The sequence below is a fragment of the Nycticebus coucang genome, chromosome 3, assembly GCF_027406575.1.
Source record: "Nycticebus coucang isolate mNycCou1 chromosome 3, mNycCou1.pri, whole genome shotgun sequence".
In the NCBI taxonomy this organism is placed as follows: domain Eukaryota; kingdom Metazoa; phylum Chordata; class Mammalia; order Primates; family Lorisidae; genus Nycticebus; species Nycticebus coucang.
This window is the reverse complement of record NC_069782.1, coordinates 22,424,797-22,449,843: the sequence shown is the minus strand read 5'-3', so window position 1 is coordinate 22,449,843 and position 25,047 is coordinate 22,424,797. Positions and strand designations below refer to the sequence as shown.

Sequence of the window (25,047 nt, the reverse complement as noted above, 5' to 3'; positions counted from 1 at the left end):
CCAGGGTCTCAAGGCTGGTTCAATATACATAAATCTATAAATATAATTCAGCACATAAACAAATTAAAAAACAAAGACCATATGATTCTCTCAATTGACGCAGAAGAAGCTTTTGATAATATCCAGCAGCCTTCATGATCAGAACACTTAAGAAAATCATATTAGAAGGGACATTTCTTAAACTGATAGAGGCCATCTACAGCAAACCCACAGCCAATATCATATTGAATGGAGTTAAACTGAATCATTTCCACTCAGATCAGGAACCAGACAAGGCTGCCCATTGTCTCCACTGCTCTTTAACATTGTAATGGAAGTTTTAGCCACCGCAATTAGGGAAGAAAAGGCAATCAAGAGTATCCATATAGGGTCAGAAAACATCAAACTTTCACTTTTCACAGATGATATGATTGTATATCTGGAAAACACCAGGGATTCTACTACAAAACTCTTAGAAGTAATAAAGGAATACAGCAGCATCTCAGGTTACAAAATCAACATTCATAAATCTGTAGCCTTTATATATACCAACAATAGTCAAGCTGAAAAAACAGTTAAGGACTCTATTCTGTTCACAATAGTGCCAAAGAAGATGAAATATTTGGGAGTTTATCTAACAAAGGACATGAAAGATCTCTATAAAGAGAACTATGAAACTTTAAGAAAAGAAATAGCTGAAAATGTTAACAAATGGAAAAACATACCACGCTCATGGCTGGGAAGAATCAACATTGTTAAAATGTCCATACTACCCAAAGCAATATACAATTTTAATGCAATCCCTATTAAAGCTCCACTGTCATACTTTAAAGATCTTGAAAAAACAATACTTCGTTTTATATGGAATCAGAAAAAACCTCAAATAGCCAAGACATTACTCAGAAATAAAAACAAAGCAGGAGGAATCACGCTACCAGACCTCAGACTATATTACAAATTGATAGTGATCAAAACAGCATGGTACTGGCACAAAAACAGAGAAGTAGATGTCTGGAACAGAATAGAGAACCAAGAGATGAATCCAGCTACTTAACCGTTATTTAATCTTTGACAAGCCAATTAAAAACATTCAGTGGGGAAAAGATTCCCTATTTAACAAATGGTGCTGGGTGAATTGGTTGGCAACCTGTAGAAGACTGAAACTGGACCCACACCTTTCACCATTAACTAAGATTGACTCTCACTGCATTAAAGATTTAAACTTAAAACATGAAACTATAAAAATACTAGAAGAGAGTGCAGGGAAACCCTTGAAGAAATCGGTCTGGGCGAGTATTTTATGAGGAGGACCCCCCCGGGCAATTGAAGCAGCTTCAAAAATACACTACTGGGACCTGATCAAACTAAAAAGCTTCTGCACAGCCAAGAACACAGTAAGTAAAGCAAGCAAACAGCCCTCAGAATGGGAGAAGGTATTTGCAGGTAATGTCTCCGACAAAGGTTTAATAACCAGAATCCACAGAGAACTCAAACGTATAAGCAAAAAAAGAACAAGTGATTCCATCGCAGGCTGGGCAAGGGACTTGAAGAGAAACTTCTCTGAAGAAGACAGGAGCACAGCCTACAGACATATAAAAAAATGCTCATCATCTTTAATCATCAGAGAAATTCAAATCAAAACTACTTTGAGATATCATCTAACTCCAGAAAGATTAGCCCATATCACAAAATCCCAAAACCAGAGATGTTGGCAAGGATGTGGAGAAAAGGGAACACTTCTACACTGCTGGTGGGAATGCAAATTAATACATTCCTTTTGGAAAGATGTTTGGAGAACACTAGAGATCTAAAAATAGACCTGCCATTCAATCCTATAATTCCTCTACTAGGCTTATACCCAGAAGACCAAAAATCACATCATAACAAAGATATTTGTACCAGAATGTTTATTGCAGCCCAATTCATAATTGCTAAGTCATGGAAAAAGCCCAAGTGCCCATCGATCCATGAATGGATTAATAAATTGTGGTATATGTACACCATGGAATATTATGCAGCCTTAAAGAAAGATGGAGACTTTACCTCTTTCATGTTTACGTGGATGGAGCTGGAACATATTCTTCTTAGTAAAGTATCTCAAGAATGGAAGAAAAAGTATCCAATGTACTCAGCCCTACTATAAAACTAATTTATGGCTTTCACATGAAAGCTATAACCCAGTTATAACCTAAGAATAGGGGGAAGGGGGAAAGGGAGGGGAGCGAGGGGAGAGGGCAATTGGTGGGATTACACCTGCAATGCATCTTACAAAGGTATATGTGAAACTTAGTAAATGTAGAATGTAAATGTCTTAACACAATAACTAAGAAAATGCCAGGAAGGCTATGTTAACCAGTGTGATGAAAATGTGTCAAACAGTCTATAGAACCAGTGTATGGTGCCCCATGATCGCATTAATGTACACAGCTAAGATTTAATAAAAAAAAAAAAAAAAAAGACTGTCTGAGATAGTTACTATTATCTCCACTTTAGGGTTATTGCTACCGAGGCACAGAGAGCTTAAGTAATTTGCTGTAGGCCAAGAGCCAGTAAGAAACAAATATAGATTGGATCTGAACTTGAAAGTCCAGCTCCAGGGTGTTTTACTGTACGTCAAACACTCTGCAAAGTTCTTTGCATACCTCGGTTCCATATACTGACTTAACATTATGTTTGGGATAAAATTGACTGTAAACTTTCTTTCTCTTTCATTTCCACATTTGTATGATTTATGAGTACCTCCTTGAATTCACCAATAAATCTTTAATACATTTAAATCAGATGTTCCATCTGAGAAGAGAAAGCATTATTCTCTGTTTTGTGTAAATAAAAAAGCTGTCTACTTTCTACTTCTCTAGCCATGCTGATTAAGCAGCCATGGGCAGATAGGAGCAAGAGGATACCTCAGGATCCAGCTCACCCAGTGAGGAAGCTACAAGAGAAAGGAAAGCAAAGAAATATTCAAGAATGTGTTAACCAGCTCTGTCTGGATAGCCTAGAGCTGATGCAAATGCCCTCAGGATGTGTCCTCTGTCTGAAGGCGTCTGCAAACTTTTTAAACAGGGGGCCAGTTCACTGTCCCTCAGACTGTTGGAGGGCCAGACTATAGTTTAAAAAAACAAAACTATGAACAAATTCCTATGCACACTGCACATATCTTATTTTGAAGTAAAAAAAAACAAAACAGGAACAAATACAATCACACCGCCTCATGTGGCCCGCGGGCCGCAGTTTGAGGACCCCCGGTGACAACCTGACACAACAAGGCGACCTTAAACTGAAGGACCCTCTCAGAAGCATCACCACCTACCACCTGCCTTTCCTAAGTAAAGTTAGCCTCTTCCACCTCAGTGAGGCCCACCTTCAAGTTAATTCTCTATTTATGAGTTTAAAAAAAAAAAAAAGGCATTATCAACAGAGGATTTCCACCTTCTTTATATCAGTGTTTTTCAACCTTTTTAATCTCATGGCACACTTGAAGATAGTTAAACTTCTAGCACACTTAAATTATGTTGATCAAAAAGAGTGTTAAAAAAAAAAAAAGAATATACTTATTGTGCTTTGAACTTCTTTTGAAAATAATTTAATCAGGCCAGGCATGGTGATTCATGCCTGTAATGCTAGCACTCTGGGAGGCTGAGGCAGGTGTTCAACGCCTGAGCTCAGAAGTTCAAGAACAATCTGAGCAACAGTGAGACCTGTCTCTAAAAAAATAGCCAGGCATTGTGGCAGGCACCTGTAGTGCCAGCTACCTGGGAGGCTGAGACAAGATCACTTGAGCCCAAGGACTTGAGGTTACTGTGAGCTATGATGCCACAGCACTCTACCAAGAGTGACACAGTGAGATTCTGTCTCAAAATAATAATAATGAATAATCTTTGTAAAATATTGCCAAGATCTTGTCATGGCACACCAGTGTGACACAGCACATGGGTTGAAAATCATTGCTTTATACTCATAACTATCCCTATACAGATGCTCCAAAAACGTTTTTGAAAACTGCTTTTTCTCTTACATGTAGCATATTTGTGGGATCTCTCCTCTTGGACCTCTGTGTACATTTATCCTGAAGATGTCCTATAGTGACCGTTAATGATTTCCAGTCATATTTCATTCATTTCTCTTTATTTATCTTCCCAACTCAAAAGAGTTATAATACATCATATCTCCAGACTTTTCATAATTCAAAGAGAGTAAAAATATTCCTTTTGATTCTCTGAATTAATTCTTCCTCAGAGAAGAAAAAGCTGCTTTAGTTTAAGATGTCTTTTTCAGTCTACTGTGCAATCAATCCCAAGGAATCTCTAGATCATCCATGAAAGATCTTCACTACCTGCCCTCCACCTTGAAAATTACTTCTTGAGCAGTATTTCCACTCCTTGGTAATATGTTGTGTCATAAAATAATGTTCATAAAAACTATGGGAAAATAGGAAAAATGTTTTTAAACTAAATAAAAATGTTTATTAAATAAGAAAATAATTCCAAAGTGTATACACGTCATGTTGACAACCAGGTAGGTAGACAGATAGCTACACACACAATCCTGGATAGGAGAAAATTAAGAACAAGTTACTCAATATTTCTTTAATTTCTTTTGTTCTTTCTTATACTTTTGTTCATTTTTTTACTATTGTGAATGAGCACATGATACTTTCAACGGTAAAAAACACCCTGAAAATGTACTTTATCTTACAAACCAGGGAACAAAATATCAATTTCTTCCAAAGTACTGATCTTTCTCCGGCTCTAGCCCTGTATCTAACCAAACCTTCCTGATAATTTAGCATTCTGCTTGAGTGGTTTGTCTTTACAAAAATACATTAGCGCAGACACATTTTTAATATAATCAGGTGAGCATATACACCAAGTAACTTTCTAAATGTAAATGAAGTCGTATCAACAGTTGCCTTAAATCTTCCAGTGACTTCTTCTTTGAATTAGAATGAGTCAAAACTCTTTCTTTTGTAGCCTAATGTACTTTTATTTTCAAAATATTCATTTAAAAATTTGACAAATTATTCTCTGAGTGTTGGCCACCTCTTCGTAAATTTTTTTTCTTTTTCAAATTAATATGAGGGGACAAACTTTCAAGTTACATTGTTTTCAGTTCTAAGGGAAAGTCAAGTTGTAGTTGAGCCCTTCCGAGTAAGTCAAAACTCTTTATCTAGGCTGGGCATCGTGGCTCACAACTATAAGCCCAACACTCTGAGACGCCAAGGCAGGTAGATTGCTTGAGCACAGGAGTTCAAGACCAACCTGAGCGAAAGTGAGACTCTGTTTCTACTAAAAAGTAGAAAAATTAGCTTGGTGTTGTAGCAGGAGCCTGTCCTCACACTACTTGGGAAGCTGAGGCATAAGGATAGCTTGAGCCCAAGAGTTTGGGGTTTAAGCTCTGATGACACCATGGCACTCTACCCACGATGACAGAGTGACACTCTGTACCCAGATTCACAAAGCCTAATAAAATTTGACCGCTAACTAACTGACCATGGGTCAGCTCCTGTGCCTTCATTTGTGCCTTACTTGGCCCAATGCAGAGATCTACACATGGCTGACCCCCTCCTGTCATTAGGCATCAACTCAAACATCACCTTCCCCAGAGAGGTCACCTCTGCCTATCCAATCTAATCTGCCAGCCATCTCTTGCCCTTACCACTCATTTCCATCACCTTTAAAAACTTCTGTACAGCCTGTAGTCCCAGCTGCTCGGGAGGCTGAGGCAAGAGAATCGCGTAAGCCCAAGAGTTAAGAGGTTGCTGTGAGCCGTGTGACGCCACGGCACTCTACCCGAGGGCGGTACAGTGAGACTCTGTCTCTACAAAAAAAAAAAAAAAAAAAAACTTCTGTACATAGCGTTTATCATGATCAAAATTCGTTCATGTTTTTTTTACTTGCTATTGTTTGTCTCTCCTACTAGAATGCAAAATTTTCACCCCTGTATATCCTCCTTATTTAAGATAGTATCTGATACATGGGAAGAAAATAATATGTATCCAAGGAATGACAACAGAAGCTCAGGAATGATACTAAGAGCAACTGTTATTAGAAGTTTTAGATTAGGACCTCCCCCTCCCTTTTTTTTAAGAGACAGGGTCTCACTATGTTGTCCAGGCTGGAGTGTAGTGCCTTGATCACTTGCAGCTCACTGCAACCTCAAATTCTGGGCTTAATAGATCTTCCTGCCTCTGCCTATGAACTCTGGTCACAAACAAACACAAAACCAAAGGCTTCTGGTTTCTGGTAGCTGAAATTAACCTATGTAAATACATATAAATACTCTGGGGAAAGCAGAGAAGTGAGGAAAACACAGGAGAGGATATGAGAATACAGTGGCTTCCCTTATCATAGACAGCAGGGAGAAAAGGGTTGGGAGTTGAGTCTGATGAGAGCAGATGACCTAAGAGCACTGGCCTCTAGTGGGGGCTGAGGCTTGATGGGATTTGTGGGGGGCAGGCAGACTGCATTCCTCATGGACCTTCCAACTCAGCGTAAAGTGCCCAGTCAGGGGAATGGCCTCGTGACTATTCCCTGCAGGCAGGCTGAGACCTTTAGATTCTTGATCAGTAGTTTAAATTAGGGAAGGTGATATAGCTCAAAGGGTCAAGATGTGTTTTCCCCTTCCCTTCTCCCTGTATACATCATCTGGCCATTTCAGATGTTCCATTCTTTGTTTTCCTGTTTACCCAACTGCTGCCCTTCACCCAACCGTCCAGGGGGCCATGAGTTGCCCTTACTTATATCTTTAACTGCTGGGCATTCATGCACATTTACGCTTTTACTGTTACTCAATAAGACTCCTGAGAAGTAGGAGGGGGCTGCACAGTTTCAGGCTGCCACCTGGCACATCAAACAGTGTATGCCCTTTCAGGCTTCCAGGCTTTGTGCTAAAGTTTGGTGTAAAGTCTCTCTCTCTGTCTTTTTTTTTTTTTTTTTCTGCAGAGCTGTCTCCCATCCCAACCACTGTCCCAGGTTGGGGTCCAGGGGAACCTCTCCAGGGAATGGCACAGAAATCAGACACTGGTCCTGTGCTCTGCTCTACCACATGTCAGGCAATCTACTCATTCAAATATCCCCCAGAGGAATGGCTGGTTTAGGGCATTTCTAATCACCAATTAAAGGATATCTATATTGTTTCTGTAAGGTCTATTCTACTTATATTGACTATATGATAATCTGTCTAGTTGTATATCAAAATGAAATACTCTGACCTCAGAATAAAAGGTTATATTTTTATTTATTTATTTATTTAAAGATAGGGTCTCACTATGTGGCCCATGGTTTAATAGATCTGTTGAGTGCGGCGGTGTCACAGCTCACAACAACCTCAAATTCTTGGGCATAAGTGATTCTCTTGCCTCAGCCTCTCAAGTAGCCGGGACTACAGGTGCCCACCACCACACCCAGCTATATTTTTGTTGCAGTTGTCGTTCTTGTTTAGCAGGCCCAGGCCAGATTCGAACCCGCCAGCCTGGGTGTATGTGGCCATGCCCTAACCACTGAGCTACAGGCACCACCCAAAAAACAGGTTACATTAAGAACTAAAATATATACACATATTTTGGTTTCTGGGCTAAATATATGTTGCTGCAGGACAGAAAATTTTAAGACTAAATTACAAACCCAATTATTAAAACAATCGTCTCCTAAAATAATACTTCTTCAGTGAACTTTTGGTAGCCAGCTGTCCACTTGTTGCAATGAAAAATGGCACATCAAAGGTGTATAACATTCTGTAATTTCTTCTCCACATTCAGGTGACAATGACAAATTGCCCAAGTTCCCTCCCTGTGTTCCCATCATCATTGCATGTTTGAAAAATCGATATATCCCTTGCAGCCAGAGATTAAAAATACAGCTCACATTCTTTGTTTTCTTTTTTCTTTCTCGGTCTATCCTACCATTTCTTCGGTCGCCTCCCTGATCTTTCCTCTGTATTTTAACCTGTTTTCTCCCTAAACGTGTACTCCTTTCCCTTAATGGCTACCCCCAATCTCTCATATCACACTAGCAAGAAGAAATTTTTTTGCTTTTTTTCTTTATTAAATCATAGATCATGTATACATTAATGCATTTATGGGGTACAATGTGCTGATTTCATACAGAATTAGGAGCACTTACATCACACTGGTTAATATAAACCTCACCTCGTTTACTTAATTATTGTGTTAAGACATTTATATGTTTTACCTGCTTTTCTAGTAGATTAAGCTCCTAGCTACAAAGAGGCTGTAAGGGCTGACTGACACACACTAGGATGAATGAAAAACCATCCTTGGAAGCTGGGGTTCGTAAAGAGCAGGGTAACAGGGGAAGAGATATGAATATAAGACAGAAAGGAAGATGAGGACAGGTTTTCAATAGCTGAACAATGGAATACCTGGGAAAGTAAGGAAAGAATAACTTATATAATTAAAATTGCAAAGAGAAAAATAGGGAAATAAGAAATATATTTCTAAACATAAATACAGAATACATTCCTATCTGCAGCTAAGATTAAACTCAACATAAGCAACAATATAAATTGCTGAAGACACTAAAATAACTGAAAACTTTCATTAATTAATCCTCTAATAACAATGATGAGGCATCGACACTGAACAGGTATTTCTTCAAGTCCAGCAATCCACCACTTCCCTGAACACCTCTAGCTGCCTGTCTACACCAACACTCCACACAGGGAAAGTTCTAGCCCACTCACTCTCAACCTGCTGTTCTGGGAAAGTTGAGCTAAACATCCATCCTGTCTGCCATCATGCTCTGCCTCCAAAAAGCCCTGAGCAGATATTTCTGACATAATCAAATATCTCTTTTTTCAGGGGAAAAGAGGCCTCGTTAACCCATTTCTACATTTTGCTTAAGAAACATCTAAAGATGTAAACTAGAACAGTACCCTTCTCTTAGGAGACATGATTGAATAATAAAGAAAGAAAGAAGTAAAAAGGCTTCAGGCTTTAGGACCAAAGAGACCTGAGTTTGAATATTCACCTCTGCTACTTCCTAACTGTGTCACTATAAACAAGTTAATTGACTTTTCCAAACCGAAATTTCCTCATTAAAAAGGATGCTTTTGAGAAAAGCTGTAGAATAGCCTCGGGCATGTTGTCTGAAAACACATCCATCCAACCCACCTGATCCAGAGGATCATTATTATTTCAGCTGTGATCTATGCGTGGATGGGTTAATAGATGCTAGGAAATGGGCAGGGTCTCTCCAGCACTGGAAAGGACTTTCAGAAATGCTCAGAAGTTGTAAAGCTCATATGTGTTCCAGTTTGGGGCCATCACGCTAGTTTCAGTCTGACAGAGGGGACAGTAACAGGAGCCAGACTTGCTGGGTGACATTCACCTTGCCTTGGGACAAGGCAGAGAGCCCTCACTGCCAAGAAGGGTCTCACCAGATGCAGCCTGTTAACCTGCGACTTCTCAGCCTCCAGAACTATAAAAAAACAAATAAATTCCTTTTCTTTATAGCTTAGTTTAGGTATTCTGTTATAAGCAATAGAAAATGAACTCACATAGGAAACTGGCACCAAGAAGTGGGGTGTGGTTGATAACGAGCAAATGAAGATGAGGGAACAGTTTCAGAACTGGGTACTGGGCCGAGGCTGGGAAAACGCGACAGCAGGCTAGAAAGGTCTACATTAATTTTCAACCTTTTTAATCTCATGACATGCTTGAACCTATAAATTTCTACGACACATTTAAATCATGTTGATCAAAAAAAGAGTTAAAAAATATATATTTGTGCTTTGAACTTCTTTCAAAAATAATTTAATTAGTGATTGTTAAAATTTTTCGTGACACACCTAAGATCCTCTCATGGCACACCAGTTGAAAATCACTGGTCTAGACTCTAGTGAGAGTTTGGACAACAAGAAGACTAGATAAAGTTTGAAACTTTTCAGGGATTGGTTAAATGGTTGTAACCAGAATGCTGATAGAAATATGGACAATAAAGGCGACTGTGGGGTTCAGAAGAAACCATCTTCAAGAAGCCATAGCCCCCTTCCTCCATCCGTAAAGCTACAACATCTTCAAATCTGCATCTGCTTTCCTCATCATATCCCTTTCTCTATTATAAATACCCTTGTGATTACATTGTGTTACACAGGGTATCCAAGCTAATTTCTCCATCTCAAGATTTATAACTCACCACATATGCAAAGTCTCTTTCGCAACATAAGATAACATATTCACAGGTTCTGGATACTAGGAAGTACATTTGGGGTGAGCACTATTTTCTCTGTCACAGAGTATCTTCTGTCCCTCAAATATTCACATCTACCCATCATGTGAAATCCATTCACATCCCCGTGAATCTTAACCTATTATACAAAATCAAATTAATCTCAAAATCTCATAAGCTCAAAAGTCCCAAATCTCCTGGTCTAAATAAGGTAAGGGTGATAGATAGAGCATAATCTATCCCAAGGCAAAATACTCCATCTAAAACTTAAAAAGTTGTTTTGCTCCTAAAATATAATGGTAGGACAAACACAGGAAAAAACATTATAGGTATTTCTAACCAAAGAGGGATAAATTAAAGGTAAAAAGGGAGTCAACAGTCAGAGCAATTTAGAAATCCAAAAGGGTAAATGCCATACGGTTTCAAGGCCTACAATTTATTGTTTGTATTTCTCAGCTCCAAGCTCTGGTTCCTCAGCCCCACCCTCTGAGTCCTCCACCCTATTTTTTAAAGGTTAACCTATGTTTGTAAATTGGTAGTATTATAAGCCCATTTTCTGCCTGTAGAATTTTGGAAATCCCAACAGCTTTCTTTCATCTTGTCCTCTCTGCCCCTTTCAGTCCAAGCTTCCAAAGCTTCTGCTAATATGCTATTCTTGAAAAGCTTATGGGTCTCCCAGGGATTTCCTAAATAACCCCAACTGTGGATTATGCTGAGATGGCAAAGCAGGTATATGAATCCATCACATTCCTAGTCTCTTCAAAGAGCTCACTCTGTGATTAAAAACCTAATTTTTTGATCCTACTGAGGCACTAGAAAAATGTTACCTAGCCGTGGCTTTGGTTTTCTTCTTACAGCACACTTCTGGACAGTGAATCTTCAAATTTTAGAATCTTTTGTAATCTGAGTAAGTTAAGGATGTTAGAATCATCAAGTCCTCATTTCTTTCTGTTCAACAGTTTTTTCCTTAATTTATCTCTTTCCCATCACATTTCACTATAACCACCAGGAAGAAATCAGGCCACATCTTCAACACTTCATATACAAGTCTAATTAGTTAAATATTCAAATTATCACTTATTACAACCCAACTCGGCTAACCTATCTGCTACTATATAACAAGGATTTCATTTCCTCCATTTTTCAATAACATGTTTCTCATTTACTTGAGTCCTTATCAGAAGCACCTTTAACAATCACATATTTACAAACATTCTGTGATGATTTAGTATTTACTATGATAATATAAGTTTTCTCTACCATTCTCTCGTCTTCTGAACTCTCACCAGTTTAACATCCTTGTTTATATGAACACTCTGTTGATGACACTTTAGGTATTCTCTAAGACAAAATAAGCTTTCCCTACCAAACCACTGATTTCTGAGCCCTCCCAGCAGAATCTAACATCTATATTTCTGTTCAAGGCAATCTGAACTTTTTCTATCATGCAATTCAAAACTCTTCCATCTTTTACCCAATGGCCAATTCCAAAGCCATTCCTGTATTTTTATGTATTTATGACAGCAGCACCCTATTTCCAAGCACCAAAATCTGTAATAGCTTGCTGAGGCTAACATTAACAAATTACCACAAACTAAGTCACCTATAACAAGACAAATTTATTCTCCTACAGATCTCAAAAGTCCAAAATGATTCTCACTGGGCTAACATCAGAGTGTTGGCAGGAGGCTCCAGGGGAGAATCTACTTCCTGCTTTTTCTGTCTTCTAGAGACTGCCTGCATTCCTTGGGTTGTGGCTTCATCCCTCTGACCTCTCCCATCCCCATCACATGCACCTTCTCTGCCTCTGAAGCTCAGGCCCTTCTCTTATAAAAACCATTGTGAGTACATCGGGCCCACTGCACCGTCTAGATAACACCCCCAATTCGAGATCCTTAATTTAATCACATCTGCAAAGTCTCTCTGCCACATAAGAGATACTATATTTACTGTCACAAAGATCAGAATGTAGACTTCTTTTGGGAGAACTGATCAGTACACCACAGCTGAGGAACCCGCTGAGCCTGGATGAGGTTGGCTGGTAGTATATGTCTTCGTTCATTATGAATGAAATTCTTTTTAAACTGTTTGACCCATATTTTCAGTCACCTTGTTTTAAGCACTGCCCCCACTGATTGTTCATCTTATTAAACTAAAATCTCGCAATTTCCAAATTTCAAATATTGGTTCTTCTAAAAGTTTCAGGAAGAAGAAATTAGGCAACAGAAGGAGATGATACATTGAATTACGTAATTCCCAGAGCTGTTACTATTTGAAGGATACTTTGACTAATTATTATTGTTTGGAGTGTTTCCAAAGCATGTAGTTGTTTTATTACAGGGGGCAAAAGCTAAAGTCCTATCACCAAATCATAATTATTCTAGAGTTGAAAAATATCTAAGCGATCATCTCAATTACAAGGAAGAGAAAAAGGGCAGTGCCTGTGGCTCAAAGGAGTAGGGCACCAGCTCCATATGCTGGAGGTGGCGGGTTCAAACCCCGCCGCAGCCAGAAACTGCAAAAAAAAAAACAACCCCCCCCAAAAAAAATAAAAAAACAAGGAAGAGAAAAATAAGACCTAGGGAAGTTAAATCATTAACCCAATGACATAAACTTGAACATAAAGAAGAGTAAGCCTAAATGTATTTTAAGAATATCAAATGACTAACTGTATGGAAATCTGCTTTAAGAGCAAACATAAGGAAAACGGAGGCATTTACAGAAGAGGAACTTCTTAAGCTCAGATTTAAGTAGATTTTTATTTGGCCACCTGAACTACTCAAATATTGTGGCAAATTCTAACAAGGTAGTTTTCCATAAAGCTAAGGGAATTTCAGATAACCCTCATCAAATTCATGAAAACAGAAGCAGATTTGCCAAGATGCTACATGAGTGGGTTATCAGGCCACATACGAGAGGTTCTCCTCTTCCTGCTCTACTGACTGGTTTGGAAAATCTGAAAGTCTGTAAGTGCTACAGGTGAGATGGTATCTGGTTTCCCTGGAAACCAGTGCTCTGATGCAACCCCAAGACAAAAATCTTGTCATATGTGTGCATGGTATAAAAGTGGTTTAGGAAAGTCGGCATACCTGCAAATTTTTTAAAGTACTATATATTAAATTATATTGTGTCCAATGCTATCCATCCAGTTTTTCCTATCAAAACAATACCAGAACCACTTGGATATTTTTTAAATGTTAGTTCACTAAATGTACGCCTTGTTGATTTTGCTAATTACAGGACTTGAAGTAGAAATTAAGATATAAGGATTTTGGAAAGGCTGCAAGAAGTGCTATTGATATATGAATAGGCATCTCAATAAATATAAGAAAAATATGCAAATGTATCAGAAATAACCAGACATTTTAATATGAAAAAGTTAGAGACTATGTTTGCATTGATCTATAGAACTAAAGACTCAATAACTATAGATGCATTACATATGTGTCTATATATGCCATCACATAGTGTCATATCAATAAAGATACTAATCTTATTGACTTGATAATATTTGTAATAGCTGACAAAATTCTTCAGAGCTTCCCCCCCCAATAAAATTTGATAGGTAAAGAATAGAGCATAGCATAAATGTGATTTTTTTTGACACATAGTCTCACTTTGTCATGCCCCCCCTCACCAAAGTGCGGTGACATCATTGCTCACAGCAACCTCAAACTCTTGGGCTCAAGGGAATCTCTTACTTCAGCCTCCCAATTAGGTGGGACTCCAGGTGCCCACCACAATGCTTCACTATTTTTTAGAAATGGATCTCATTCTAGCTCAGGCTGGTCTGGAACCCCTGAGCTCAGGGGACCCACCAGCCTCAGCCACCCAGTATGCTGGGATTACAGGTGTGAGCCACGGCACTTGGCCATAAATGTAATATTTAAGGCTATTTAAACAGAGCCAGAGCAATTTGAGGGTGAGTCAAAACATAAAATTCATTATGGCTCTCAAAAAAAAAAAAAATAAAAATAAAAAGAAGAAAATAAAAGTTATACCATTCACAGAGAAGCACTTTAAACATTTCACTGAACAGAATTCTATACCCAAACACACACACATGATCTTACATAAATCGAATCGTACCTGTTCTACAGTTTGAAATCTGTTTGTTTTGCTCTTTCTTTAAGGAAAAATAAAAATGGCCAGGGATATCTTTTCACATCAACAGATAGCAAACTACATAAGCATTTTTATGGCTACGTAGTGTTCAATCATAGAATGCTCCATAATTTATTTAACCTGCTCACTATGGTAAGATATTAATTCTGTTTATGGTCTTCTATGCTACAACAATCATTGGTAAACATCCTGTACTAACCAGTTTACCAACTTGCCCAATTCTCTCTTTCAGGTACATGTCTATAATTAAAATCCTGGATAAAAGAGAATATGGAGAAAGTATAAACTTTCATGTCTAACAGAGCGTTTGCAAACCAATTTTTTGTTTTGTTCTGTTTTGTTTTGAGACAGAGTCTCATTTTGTCACCCTCAGCAGAATGCAGTGGTCAGAGAGCACAGTAACCTCAAACTCTCCAGCTCAAGTCATCCCTCCTCCTGCCTCAGCCTTCCAAGCAGTTGGGACCTCAGGCACCCGCCACAACATCTGGCTATTGTTAAAGATGGGGTCTTGCTCTGGCTCAGGCTGGTCTCAAATTCTGAACTCGTCAGCTCAGGCCATCCACCCACCTCGGCCTTCCAGTGTAAATCAATTCTGAAAGCAATTTGCCGGATTGCATTAAGATCCCTGGACAGTTCCCTTGACATTAAGATCCCTGGACAGTTCCCTTGACGGGGACAGAGCGGTCTGCTGAGGTGTGTTTTGGGCGGCAGGGGGGTTGGGGATGAGTAGGGAGTGGGCGGGGCGGAAAGGACAGTCCCCTGCCCCCGGGAAGGGACTATTGGGTAATAGAAACAAAGGGGTATGTAGTGGGGGTCAAGTCACAATGCGCAGGAGGGTTTAAAGGGGTCCCGTGGAGGGTGGTTCAGGCAGAGGTGGAGGCCGAGGTTTGGGTTTCTGAGGAAGAGCATGGGATTGTGACTGGCAGTCAGGTTCTGGAATCTGAGAGCAGAGGCAGGTGTGAGCCAGTCGCCAGGCTCAGGCGGAGGCCCCTCCCGAGTGACCATGGCGACCTGGGCGCCCCGGCACCCGCGGGGCGGTGTGGATCCAGGGACCCAGCTGCTTCTGGCCCTGAGCGGTTGGTAATCAACGCCTCCCCCAGGCCTCACTCACTCACTCACAGACAGAAAAGCCTTCCACGTACCACTGGCTGCCCTTCAGAAGCCAGGGCACAGGCCCCCTGCAAGGCACGCTAAGGAAGGCGCGCACCTGTCTGCATACAAGGTGGCCATGACTGAGCGGTTGGGATTGCCGTACTACACAGCCGAGAACAGCCCCGCCACGGGCATGTTCAACACGCCCATGGGGAAGCTGCAGCGGCAGCTGTACAAAGGCGAGTACGTCATGTTCCGGTACGCTCCCATGTTCGAAAGTGACTTCATGCAGATCAGCAGAAGAGGAAAAGTGACTGATGTGCACAAGCGCGCCCAAATGGTGACAGTGGCCATTGTTCGCACCAGCCCCAGCCTCACGCTGCCCGACGTCATGCTGCTGGCCCAGCCCAGCGCTGTCCCTCATGACAGCTCCAGATGTGGCCCTGCTGCCCGGGGAAAACACTGTAACCCTACACAGGGCTTGGAGCTAACCAGGATGTTTCCCTTGAAGTTTGTAAAGATAAGCATTCATAACACGATCAAACAGCAGATCCGCCTGAAGCTTGTTACTGGCCGCTCTTTTTACCTTCAGCTGTGTTGCTCTTCAGATACAAGAGATCTTTTTGTTCACTGGGAAAACCTTGTTTACCTCCTGAGACCACCAGTGGTGGCTTACAGTGGTACTGAGGCCATGCTAGCTGGGAACACCATAGGCTCCTATGTGTCTTTGCAAGAGCACCGGAGCCCAGTGGTGAGTTTTTGCAAAGACTAGAAGATGGGGATGGTGTGCTTTAGGCCAAGGTTCTGATGAGCCTCACCTGGAAAATGCCTTGCATTTGGAAGGACTCAAGGCCAAAGGAGCTTCCATTTGGAAGCTGTGGCACATTGCAGTGGTTCCTAGCACTGCTCCAAAGTCTGATTCAGAGGTTCCTTAGCTGTTAGCAACTCTTACTTTTACTCAAGGTTGTAATGCAGCCTGTAATGTATCCTGACCATTCAATCTATTCTTAACACAAAACTGTTCCAACCTAGGTAGAATGATATGTTCTGGGGCCCAGTGTCTCCCTGTGACTGCCACTTGTCCGCATTAGTGGCAATGCAGCATGCTTAAGTACACATCCAGCCATTTCCTCTTGTTATTTAGCTATAGGAAGAGAAGGCAGACCTTGTTGGTCTCACTTTCTTTACCTCATTTCTTCTTTATCTTCCTCCTAGGCATATGCCATGAGGTTCTGCGGCAGGAAAGATCAATTCAGCATCAGCACATTTGACATGAACCTGGCAACCTGTGGGCCTACCTGTTTTGGTATTGAGAGGGAGACGTGAATCCCGCATGCCTGCCATGTCTAACACATTCAGTACTAGGAAGGGGCAGTGGTGGCAGCAGAGTGTTGGTGGTAAGCACCACTGCAGGTGCCATGTATGTAACTACAACCAAGTCTGTACTGCAGGAGAGGAAGACAGCACCAGCACGCACACTCTTCAAAGGCTAAGAAGGAGGCGTAGCCTGCCTGGCCAAACAGGGTGCTTCCACTGTGTCTTAACATTGTCCTAGTGCCCTTCCTTCAAGGGCCCTTGGCGTACATCAGTGAGAGCAGCTGGCCTCTCCCCAGAAGGCACATGAGTGTGGTGATTGCAGGAGCAGAGAGACCAGCGGAAAGGCTATTGCAAAAACAGCCGAAGGGTCAAGATCAAGACCTCCTCATCTCAACCTTGCAAAGCAAAGACTGCGTGAGTGAACAAGATGAGAAAGCCAGAAGGTCTCTACCCAGCAGCATTCACTCTTTAGGAAATAGCCTCAAAGCCTGTTTGTACTAAACATGGCACGGAGGTGGGCTTGTCACCTAGGACCTGGGGAGGGCAATACAATTCACCATATCTATCAACTCAGATTCTCTGCTCTAAGAAAGCAGGCTCTATTAACAGGGAGGGTAACAATAAAATGAATGGCAGTTTACGAATGGCAGGCTCTGAACCATCTTTAACTTCCCCTTAATATGATGCTTGCGATTAAATGAATAGATGACAAAATAAAATGTCGATGACTCTCACAAAGATAGGATCTTACATTAGAGACAAAGAGAATTCTTCTAAAACTTCCAAAATATATAACCAGGGGTAAAAGCAACAAACGGTAAGCAGGAAAATGTAAATGAAGGCAGGAAGCTGCATGATATTCGAGTTTTTAAAACTCCAGGTTGGAATCACAGCATTGTCCGTTACCAACTCTGACTCTGAGTAGATTACCTATTCCCTCCTTTAAAGGGTTACCTCAAGAATTAGAGATTATACCTGAGAAGTATCTGGTACATAGTAGGCACTCAGTACATGATGGTGTTGAGAAACAAATTTGAGTTTAATCATCCCTTCTAGGAAGGTCTCTTTATTCTTGATTTCCTTTCTCATTATTTGCCCAACTTCACTGGTTTGAAATTATTCCACAAAAGCTCTATTTAAAGTAAATCTTCTTAGTATTTACCAAGAATTTTAATCCCCTGATATTATTTAAAATTCTAAATTTTCATGAATTTGAAAGGAATTGCTTCCTGTAGAAATTTCATCTAGTCACAATGGAAGAATACAATTTCATATGATATATTCATGAGCATAAATTCCAAAGCACCTATCTTTTAGCCTGCTCATTCCAATTTTAGTATTCTTAGAGAAAGAAAGAAAAAAAAAAGCGAAAACCTGAATATATAGGATCAATTCAAGATCTAGACAAAAACTAGAGATTAGGTAATTTTAGTATTGTAAGATCCATAGGATTCATCAAGTTTCTAATGTTGCAAATAAAAAATCTGTTTGAGTACAAAAGTTAATATATTGTATCATTTGATAACCCAAAACCATAATGTATAGGTTACCTGGCCCCTAATTAAGTCTGTTCTTTCCATGATATTCATCTTTCTGAAGTTTAGCACTGTGCTTTAAATATAAAAAATACTTCACACATTTGGTGGATACAATTAAGGATTATAAATGAGAGATGTAATTTATGCCAATCCAACAAGTCTAGGTATATAAAAATGTACAAAGCACTATGCTAATTGCACTGATCCCAAAAGCTCTGTAAGGAAATGGTTTTTCATTAGACCTTCACAGTGCTTATGGCTTAGTGATTTTTAATGGCCTCCAAATATAATTCAGACATGAAAAAAAATGACCTGAAAATGTGAAAGACGTTATGTAGGTCTGATGCTCTACCTTAGCAAATTCTGAGGTTATATTACTGAGAAATCACATCTAATCATAAAGTAAATACGTTAGGGCACATTATTTCAAACATAAAAGTTTTTTTTTAATCTTTTATATTTTTACAATGAAAATTGTTTGATGTGGTATGTAGTTTTATTTTAATACATTTCATAGAATGCCGGAGATTCCTTAAGACATTTTAAAAAGATCATCCAGTAAATTCTTTGTAGATAGGAACCAACTTTATCATTGTATTCAAGGAACATGTTTACCACATTGCAGTCCCTTGATAAGCAAAGAATGAATGATTATTAGAAGCAGGGCACATTTTGTATTTCTTTTCTAAGAAGAAATGTAAATACCACTTCAATGTAAATACCACTTGTCTGACTCAATCTCTTTTTAAATCTTATATTCCTTTGATGCTTATTACCACTAGATCTCACTACTGGGTAACAGAGTTTTCTTAAAATTCTAAAACAACATGTATCCTCTCACTTCACATCTTTTAATTAAACGATGGAAGAGATAGATATTAAGGTAAAAAAAAAAGAATAAATAATAGAAAAAGCTTTAAAAATTGCTATTTGTGAATGATGACTAAGAAGAGTTAAATTCTATGCCTAGAGTTTCACGTCATCAATTAACATTTTCACATATAGATTTTACTTCCCACACCTACAGTGATAAAAGGGAAAGGAAATTAATACACTTGCTTCATTTAGGCGATGAACTAAAAGAGTAGATGAATTCAAAGAGGCTGCAAATTGTATATATGTATATATTTACGTATTTTTATTGCAAAAATATTTGTAGTTTTTCAATATATTTTTGCCCCATATGCCGGAGGTGGTGGGTTCAAACCTAGCCCCGGCCAAAAAAAAATAAAGAAAAAAAAAAAAATATATATTTTTGCAATGTATACATGTAAGTGCTAAAGGAAAACCTATTAACAATAATATTCACAGACACATATACACACTCACACACATTCTTAGGAATTTATAGTAAGAAAAACATTAGTGAGATAGTCCTATGGCTGGTATATTACATTAAATCCAGTAAAAAGACATATTACCTCTCAAGTAAATTTATAGACTTAACACAACATAAATTAAAATCCCAACAGTCATACTTTTTAAACTCAACATAGTAATTATGTATAATATAGATTTCCTAAAGCAAGAAACCAGGCTAGCTAATAGTTTTAATGTAATAACAATATCAACACTGAGTCATGTAGTTTTATGAAAAAAGAGGGAAGCAGAAATAAACAAGGCTTCAGAAGTAAATCCAAAATGAATAGGATGAGACCTGAGGAGAGGAATGTGAGTTATTGCTCAATGGAAAATTACAGAAAAACTAGATGTATCCACAAGTAAAAAAACATAAGGGGCATATCTGGAGTTTATATCAAAAGGAATTTCAAGTGAGACAAATCAAATAAAAAAATAGGACTGGGGATTTTTCTGAATGCACTAATTTAAAAAACGAAATGACATATTTGTATGTTAAGAGGAAAAGAAAAGCTAAAGATTGGAAAATATTTTGTAGTAAATGTAGAATATCTTAGGAACTGATAAATGTATTGACATAATTCCAGACTTCAAAGACAAATGGCCAAACATTAGAAAAAAATCTAATGTTAAAAAATTATAAACCCCAAACAAAATACTACCAACCCTAATAATAAAATTAAATTTAAAAAATATTAGTAGAGTGATGGAAAATCAGATATAATCATATTATTGATGGCTTTTTGATTAGCAGAATAATCTGGCTGTTACAGTTAGAGTCCTGTTAACTTGATTTTGCTCCAAAAATTCTGGTTTTGAAGATATTACATAAAGTAACTATTTTAAAAATGTATCTTACAAAGACATTAGTTTTATGAGAGGAAAAATAGGGTAAAATATTCAATTACTGGTAAACTTTTAAGCAGATGAGGGGTTATGGTAAAATACAAAAGCAAGCATATTAATTCCTTTCCCTTTTATCACTGTAGGTATGAAGTAAAATCTACATGTGAAAATGTTAATTGATAACATGAAACTCTAGAATGTACACATTTTTTCACTAATTCGGTCAACTATTACTTAATTCTAATTATTTGCCAGGATTGCTGGCATTAGCCCTACATAGTGTACATCAGAAGGCTGAATCTCTACCAGTGTGGTACTCACAGTCCAGGGTATATTGACAACAGTTTTATAAAGTTTAGAATAAACTGTCTGAAGTCCTATGAAGAGATTTTTTTTAAGTCCCATATATTGATTTGAATAGGCTATTCAGCTTTTCACAACAAATCAATATTGGAATTTCAGTGGCTATGATCAAATTGTGATACAGACATGTGAAAAACATGATGGGTTCGTTGTTACAAAACAGAAAAAAATATTTCTGAGACAGAATGCTTCTGGATAATTGAGTTTTTTTTTCTGTCCTAGACTGTTATTTCTACCCACGTTCTATATAGTTAACCTTTTAACAGGATAATCTTTCCTGTTAACTTCTTGTTCATCTTGCACATAGAGATTTTCACTGTGGCTTCCAATTGCCTAACTAGGGAATATTTTGCTCATTTCGGAAACTCCTCTAAAGGTTAATGGCCCATCTCGCACAACAGGAATTTGAAGGCGATGCTACAGAATTGAAAGTTGATTTAATGCATAGTGAAATGATTTTAAACTGATAGTTGAGATGTTAGTGTTCTGGTTTCATTCTTGGATTGTATTTTAAAATATTTAATAGTTTTCACTTTTATTCTACAATGTTTTCACTGTACTGAGAAAAATGTATCCTAGCCATGTTTTTAAAGAGCCCGAATATGCTTCCTTGTAACTATATCTTTAGATTACTTTTAATTACTTTTTAAAATAGCATTCTTACTAGACTGTTTATCTTAGCTCAATTTACAATCACCAAAATGTGGAAACAACATTAGCCCACTAAATGCCCACTAGAAAAGTAAATGCCTACCAACCCAGGAATGGATTAACAAACTGTGATACACGTCTACCATGGAATACTGTTCAGCCATTTAAAAAGATGGAGATTTTACATCTTTAGTATTAACCTGGATAGATCTGGAATGCCAAGAATCCAATGTACTCAATTCTAATATGAAGCCAGTAAACGATCTAACACTTACCCTCCTAAGAGAAAAACTCAAATCAATTCAAGGTGGGGAGAGAGGGGAGGAAGGAGAGAGCTTGAGGGTTACAAAGTATCGCACACCTCTTAGGAGCAGGACACAATTATAAGAGGGACTTTACCTAACAAACACAATCAGAGTAACCTACTTCTTTATACCCTCCATGAACCTAAAACAATAAAAAAAAGTCAAAAAAATCAAATAAAATAAAAATAGCATTCTTTAAAATGATATGCTTCTGGATCATACGTATTAAAACCCCATAAACAAAACAACTTTTCTGCATCATAACCAGCTAAAAAACTAAAAATTCCACACATTTTCCCTTTTCATATGCACAAACACACACAGCCAGTTATAAGTCCGTTTTACTTGACACTTTAATAGAAGGAAAAAAATCACAAAGTGAACGAAATACTAATTTAACTTTCCGGGGGTCGGAGACTTAATTTTAAAAACATGATCATTTTTAGCTTTTTTTTTTTTTTTTGTACCTTATTAAAAGCAAACCTTTACCTGTGCAAGCATGGGGAAGCCAAGGTTCCTACATCCATTACAAGGAGTTAATGCTTCCCAGAGTCCTGAAGGCCCACACGTATTTTCATCATCATCTTCTTCTTCCACTTCTCCTGGCGACAAATTTATTGTAGATGAAGTTCTCTGAAATTAAATTTATATTATACCAATATATTATATCAGTATTATTTAGATATCTCAACATCAGTTAAAGTACATAAATTACTTGTGGTGTATCTTAGCAAACAAACATCCATTCACTGCTTGCCACAGTAACATGGCTATGCCAGGGGCCTGAGCCAAAAATGTGTATAATTCAATTTAAAAGGGAAAAGACTAAGTACGACATAAAATGTGAAGTTTAGAAAGTTCATAATGAAAAACAGAACATGGTAATGACTCAGGAATAAATCTGCATAGCAACAAATGATAAAAATCTTAAGGTTTAATAAGAATTTAGGTATGTGCATAAAATTAAGGAAGACTACCGTCAGAAGAAGAATATGGTAATACTTTATTAAAATCAAAATTGCTGAAAACCCTATTTCTTTGATAATGTCACCAAAAGCAAGCTCATAAAATTTTATATCATGCATATAATAAGGATAATGATTTCATGACTCATAATCAGACTTCCATGTTGAGCATACATATTTGCTATTGTTACCCCTGAATCCTGCTAACGTGATAGTAAAAGATTTGTCAAAATGTTTAAAATATAACGATAAGGATGACAGGAGAGAAGCTAGCAGGTGAGTGGTACTGAGAAAGCTTTTGGATAATGATGGGTAATTTTGAATAACAGATGGGTAGGACTTACCTGGTTTAGCAAACTTGAGAACACAGAAAGATACATGACTTCATGGGGGAAAGGGCAGACTTGGCTGTTTGTGAAGGATGGAGACTCCATCTCAGAAGGAATTAGACCCTTAGACTCATTTCCTTTCACCCAGACAGGAAACTAAACCTTCACCATTGGCAAGCAATTACAGGTTTATTTTTATTTTACTTATTTATTTGCAGTTTTTGGCCGGGGCTGGGTTTGAACCCACCACCTCCGGCATATGGGGCCAGCGCCCTACTCCTTTGAGTCACAGGCATCGCCCCAGACGTTTATTTTTTGAAGAAGTTGAAGCAAATGGATTATGAATTCTAAGAAGTGATATAAGCAGAGACGAGCCTTTCTAAATCCAAAGCAATTAATATCTAAGTAGTAAATAAAGATTTCCAACTTGCTCAGTGTCTTCCCATATTTGCCTTAGAGAATATGGCAGGTTATATCCTCCAGGGAGACAACTAGTATACATCTCTGTAAAAATTGACCTCCGTCCCCTCAAAAAGACCTATAGATACCCAGCAAAATGATGGGTTCTATGTCTTAATCTTTACTATAAAGTCTGCCTTTCAACAAGCTCTGCATATATAAATAGTTCCTAATATTTAGCTAAATAATAACCACATATTTAAAGAAAGCCTCTAACAGAGACCAAAATAAATATGCAAAAAAATTTACAAATAGTTTTTGCAAAGAGAAAAAAGATACTTGCATCCATGAAACAAAAACAGAATGCTACAAAATAAATAAATACATAAAATCCAACAAGGGTTCAAATATATGTCTGAATAAATTTCCCCCCAAACAGAACAAAAGATGAAGAGAGGTTGAAAGTTAAGAAAACTATGGTATCAAACAATAAGAATTCCAAAAATTAAAAAGATTCGAGATGGAAAGATCAAAGAAATAAAACAAGAAGCTGGGTGTGGTGGCTCATGCCTGTAATCCTAGCACTCCGTGGGACCCAGACAGGTGGACTGCCCAAGTCCAGGAGTTCAAGACCAGCCTGAGAAAGAGCAGAAAGACCCCATGCCTAAAAATAAAAAAAAACTAGCATAGCATTGTGGCAGATGCCTATAGTCTCAGCTACTTGGGAGGCTGAGGCAAGAGGATTTCTTGAGCCCAAGAGTTTAAGGTTGCTGTGGGCTATGGTGCCATGGCACTCTACCCAGTGCAACAGAGTGAGACTCTGTCTCAAAATAAATAAAATAAATAAATAAATGCAAGAAATTTTACAGAAACTGAAGTAAGGATTCCATATTCTAAGATCCTGCTGAATGCTTACCAGACAGAATTCTTTTTTAAAAAAAGATGTATAAATAAAAAGAGAATTTGTCTAAAGATCTTCAGAATGTAGAGTTCAACACAACACTGATTGATCATGATTGCCGAAGTTAATAAAGATTTTCTATCTATTGGATTGTGACTAGCACTCTCCTCCCAAAATTGTTGTTCTTAAAAAGCAGAACAGAAGACTTTCTGTTTTCTATGTAGACAAATTTGTTTTTCTGCATTTACTTCTTAACTTTCCCCTTTTCAATTATCAGTAACAAAGAATGAAATTAAATATTTTCTCAGTTACTGTCTGTAAAATACAATAATGATGATGCTGAAGTTTTACTCAGAACTTGCTACATAACTTGAAGTGCCATAGGATTATTGCTCGTTAATTATTTGAATCCCACATTAGCACTTTTGAGTTAAATATTTTTTTGCCTCATAATATAGAAGGAGAAAATAAGACACAGAGGATAGAGAAAACCCAAAGGCAGGGGTATTGGTAGCTTTCCCCTGACGGACACATTGTGAGGGTGGACAGCACACCCTGGAGGGAGGGTTCAACTGCCTCAACTACAACTTGAACTTTAACTTAGAAGCACAATGTAACCCAATCATTTTTACCCTTACATTAACCTGAATGAAAATATTTTAAAAAATGAAAAAATAAACAAAATGATTAC

General features: G+C 38.2%; 2 protein-coding genes across 6 annotated transcripts in view; one reads left to right on the top strand and one right to left on the bottom strand.

Moving 5' to 3' along the window:
- The window catches only part of ANKS1B (ankyrin repeat and sterile alpha motif domain containing 1B), a 1,177,049-nt gene that overhangs the window by 843,961 nt on the left and 308,041 nt on the right, over positions 1 to 25,047 (bottom strand). For all 5 annotated transcript variants that reach the window (XM_053582560.1, XM_053582555.1, XM_053582557.1 and 2 more), the window contains exon 9: positions 22,252 to 22,395. In XM_053582560.1, the coding sequence (XP_053438535.1) occupies positions 22,252 to 22,395 (144 nt within the window). The remainder of the gene's footprint in view (positions 1 to 22,251; positions 22,396 to 25,047) is intronic.
- Positions 15,520 to 17,201, top strand: GARIN6 (golgi associated RAB2 interactor family member 6). Its single transcript, XM_053586377.1, has 3 exons — positions 15,520 to 16,134; positions 16,599 to 16,689; positions 16,954 to 17,201. The coding sequence occupies exons 1-3, from the start codon at positions 15,520 to 15,522 to the stop codon at positions 17,199 to 17,201; spliced, it is 954 nt and encodes a 317-aa protein (XP_053442352.1).

Bases quoted from the DNA above. Each gene is read 5' to 3' on its own strand.
- GARIN6 (XM_053586377.1), top strand. From the start codon at position 15,520: ATGACTGAGCGGTTGGGATTGCCGTACTACACAGCCGAGAACAGCCCC. The intron at 16,135-16,598 runs GTGAGTTTTTGC...TCTTCCTCCTAG, and splicing joins AAGAGCACCGGAGCCCAGTG to GCATATGCCATGAGGTTCTG. The intron at 16,690-16,953 runs GTATTGAGAGGG...CCTTCCTTCAAG, and splicing joins CTGTGGGCCTACCTGTTTTG to GGCCCTTGGCGTACATCAGT.